General features: G+C 39.2%; 1 protein-coding gene across 1 annotated transcript in view; it reads left to right on the plus strand.

Annotated features, from left to right (window-relative positions):
* The window catches only part of LOC106531198 (ornithine decarboxylase antizyme 2), a 14570-nt gene extending 13076 nt beyond the window's left edge, over nt 1–1494 (plus strand). Inside the window, exon 5 of the mRNA XM_014026979.1 lies at nt 193–1494. Within this exon, the coding sequence (XP_013882433.1) occupies nt 193–323 (131 nt within the window). The 3' untranslated portion in view covers nt 324–1494. The remainder of the gene's footprint in view (nt 1–192) is intronic.
* The last annotated feature ends 2225 nt before the right edge of the window (nt 1495–3719 follow it).

Genomic DNA, 3719 nt, shown 5'->3' on the forward strand with positions numbered 1-3719 from the left:
GAGTTTACAGATGTGTAAATAAAATGAAAGATAAATAAGAATTGGTTTAAATAAACTGAATTAGGTCTGTTTGTACAAATGTTTGTTTAATAAATTCTTTATGTTAGGTTTGAGTTTGATCTGATGTAGAACCTGTGACCAGGTGTTCCTCTCCTCTCTGTAAAGCTGATTAACCCCTCGTGTGCCCACCAGTGACCCTCATCAGGACCTTCCACTACATGGGCTTTGAGATGGTGAAGCCAGGCCACCCCCTGCTCCCAGCCCGGCCTGATCGAGCCTTCATGGTTTACTCTGTGGAGAACAGCAGCTCAGATGAAGAGTGACCCCCTCCTCCTGCTCTTTTTGTTCCCCCTGACTCCGCCCCTCCAGCTGTGATGTCATCAGTCACAGATGTGATGTCAGGAGGAGAGGTGACGCAGCTTCTCCTGACCTGGGTGGAGTTGGGTGGTCTCCCTTCACATGTTTGGCCTTTATCCCCTCCTGTCTGCTGCTGTGAACTGAAGGAACAGCTGCTGGACTTTCAGGAGACGTTTGTGTTTTTATCTGAACCAAGTCTCCTCTCTGAGCACTGCTTACACACTCTGTTAGAGTGTTAGAGTGCTCTCTGAGCACTGCTTACACACTCTGTTAGAGTGTTAGAGTGCTCTCTGAGCACTGCTTACACACTCTGTTAGAGTGGTAGAGTGCTCTCTGAGCACTGCTTACACACTCTGTTAGAGTGTTAGAGTGCTCTCTGAGCACTGCTTACACACTCTGTTAGAGTGTCAGAGTGTTAGAGTGCTGTGTTCAGGGTGTGCACAGGAAACATGGGCTCATGAATGAAAGACGTCTCTGCTACACTGAAGCACATTAAGACTTTTCTGTCTGCAGAGTGCTGAGTCAGCACGTCACTGGTTTCAGGTGTTCAGCTGATTAAAGGTGCAACCATCGAAAAGAAGAAAACCTGATGAAATGTGGAGGAGGGTCACACAACTGGAGGATTTTAATTTTCCAGTAAGCGTCCAACAAACTGAGCTGTTTTACTGCAGCAGCCAAACATGAACACATGATGTTTGTGTTTTCATACATCTGACTCATGATGACCTGTCTTTAATCAGCAAGGGGGCTGGGATTTGTGCCTGAAGAGGACAGTGTAATGTTTGTTTCATCAGTCTTCATCAAACAGTTTCTACATGATAAAATCACCTCACCTTTAACAATAAAACCTGTTCCTGATGAAGCTCCGTGTGTTTCAGCAGGTCGAAGCAGGAAGTGAAGGAAACACTAAAATCTGCTGATTAGATGGTTGTAGTTAAAGCACACGTTGTTTATGTTGTTTATGTTGTTTATGTTGTTCATGTTGTTTATGTTGTTCATGTTGTTTGTTTATGTTGTTCATGTTGTTCATGTTGTGTGTGAAGCAGGTTAGCTCACAGCCTCACTCATGTTCCAGTCTGCATCACTACTCATCCAGCTCTTAGAAAACAAGAAATAAAGTCTTTATGTTTGTTCAGAGTTGTGTTTCTATCTGAGTTTATGTTGTGTTTGGATATTTACAGGTGTCTGCAGTGCTGTGCTGCACAGTCCAAACATCAGCTTTGTTTTTTAAAGGGGATGGGTATTTCATTAAAACTGATTGACTGTTTTTGTTTCTTTTTGCTAAACTAAAAAGATATTTCTGTAAAAATGTACCGCCTTGTTTTGTTTAAGAGAAGATGAAACAGTTAGATTTTTTCATGGAGACTGTCCCTCAGCAGACACGCTGCAAAACTACAGAGGAAGGAAGGAAATGACGCAGAAAAGATCTGAAAATAAGCCTGCAGCCAGCTGAACCTGAAGCTGGAAAACCTTAACCTTGTCTCAGCGCAGAGCTTTCAGCTGATCGGTGCACGAACCTCCAGCTCCCAGGAGGCTGGGATCCAAACATGTCCACATGTTTCCTGCTGTGGATCTGTTTTCAGAGCCTTCAGCTCCCAGAGGATCTGTCTCTGAAACTAACAGTTTTTATTAGTGCTGGGTGGTACGACACAAGGTATTCTTCTGTTCATCACTTCTCAGCTGATGTTAAGTCCAAACACTGTTTATTGATCAACTTCCTGTCACTGTTTCCTCTGCAGGCCCTGTCACTCAGGCTCTGTCTGTTACAATGTCAGAAAGCTGCAGAAAGGCTAAAATACTCCAAGCTGCAGAAAAATCTGAAAGTAGTTAAAAGCTTGTTTAAAGAGGTGTGTTGTCAGATATTTCTTGAATGAATCAATGCTTTCAAGCATGCGCAGATGGACAGGAAGTTCATTCCAGAGCCTGGGGGCCCTGGAGGAGAAGGCTCGGTCACCACGGGTCTTGAGACGTGTGAGGGGAACCATTAGGAGATGTTGATCCTGTGAGCGTAGGCTGTTTAAGCTTGTAAGGAGAGATGAGACTTTTAATGTAGTCAGGTGACTGGACATGAAGAGCTCTGAAAGTGAGGACCAGGATTTTGAACTTGATTTGAAAATGAACAGGGAGCCAGTGAAGCTCTGGAAGGATCGGGGAGATGTGTGTTAATTTTAAGTTCAGGTTAAGAGTCTTGCTGCTGAGTTTTGTACGAGCTGAAGGTGATTGATCTGTTTCTGGTTCAGACAGGTGAACAGGCCATTACAATAATCTATGCTGGTCAAGATGAATGCATGAATTACTAATTCCAGGTCAGAAATGGACGACATATGACATCATCAAAGTCCCGCCCCCTGACAACAGGAAGTGATTTCTTACAACTACAATCAGAAGTCTTCAAATATTTTCAAATTTTCAAATCTATTCCATAGAGACTTTGCTTTAAAACGAATGAAATGTAAGAATGCAATTAAATAACTTTCAACAAGATGTTTTTGAATACATTAAAGATAAGCTTTACCTTTTTCCATTTACAGCAATGAATGAAATAATTTGACATCAGTAGTAAATTGTTTAAAACATAGTCTGATTGTGCATCCTTCAAGTTCAAGTATACAGTACATGTATACATATCTATAAATATCTATAGATATATGTATATCTATGAATATATATATATATATATATAAATAAAAGTGTGTTGCATCCTAACTTGTTTAACATTACCATATTTATATGACAATCAAGCCATTTTGGCCTTTAGATAAAACATATTTTGAGGGTCTCACCTCTCAATAAATGTCATTTTGGAAAATCTAGCCACTTATTTTTACTCAGTACTTTTACTTTTAATACTTAACATTTTATGTCAGAAATTTACTTTTGATACTTAAGTACAAAATATATTAGATACTTTAAGACTTTTACTCAAGTAATATTCTTAGAGGATACTTGAACTTTTACCAAAGTAATTTTATGGTAAGATACTTGTACTTTTACTCAAGTATCACTTTGAGGTACTTTATACAACACTGCCTTTTGAACTCCTCTGGGATTTGTGACTGTAGTTGAGGTTTTATTTAAACTTTGAACCAGCTGCTCCTGGTTACAACAAACTACCATGTTGCTATGGTTATTTATCAGTTTAAACTTTAAATTCAACTTTTCTACAGAGACTCCAAGTACACATCAAAATGTTTTTAAGGGTTAAAAAACTGGATTTACAGGTGCTGGTCATAAAATTATAATATCATGAAAAAGTAGATTTATTTCAGTAATTCCATTTAAAAAGTGAAACTTGTATATTATATTCATACATTACATACAAACTCATATATTTCAAATGTTTATTTCGTTTAATTTTGATG

The sequence above is a fragment of the Austrofundulus limnaeus genome, unplaced genomic scaffold (assembly GCF_001266775.1).
Source record: "Austrofundulus limnaeus strain Quisiro unplaced genomic scaffold, Austrofundulus_limnaeus-1.0 Scaffold606, whole genome shotgun sequence".
Lineage (NCBI taxonomy): Eukaryota > Metazoa > Chordata > Actinopteri > Cyprinodontiformes > Rivulidae > Austrofundulus > Austrofundulus limnaeus.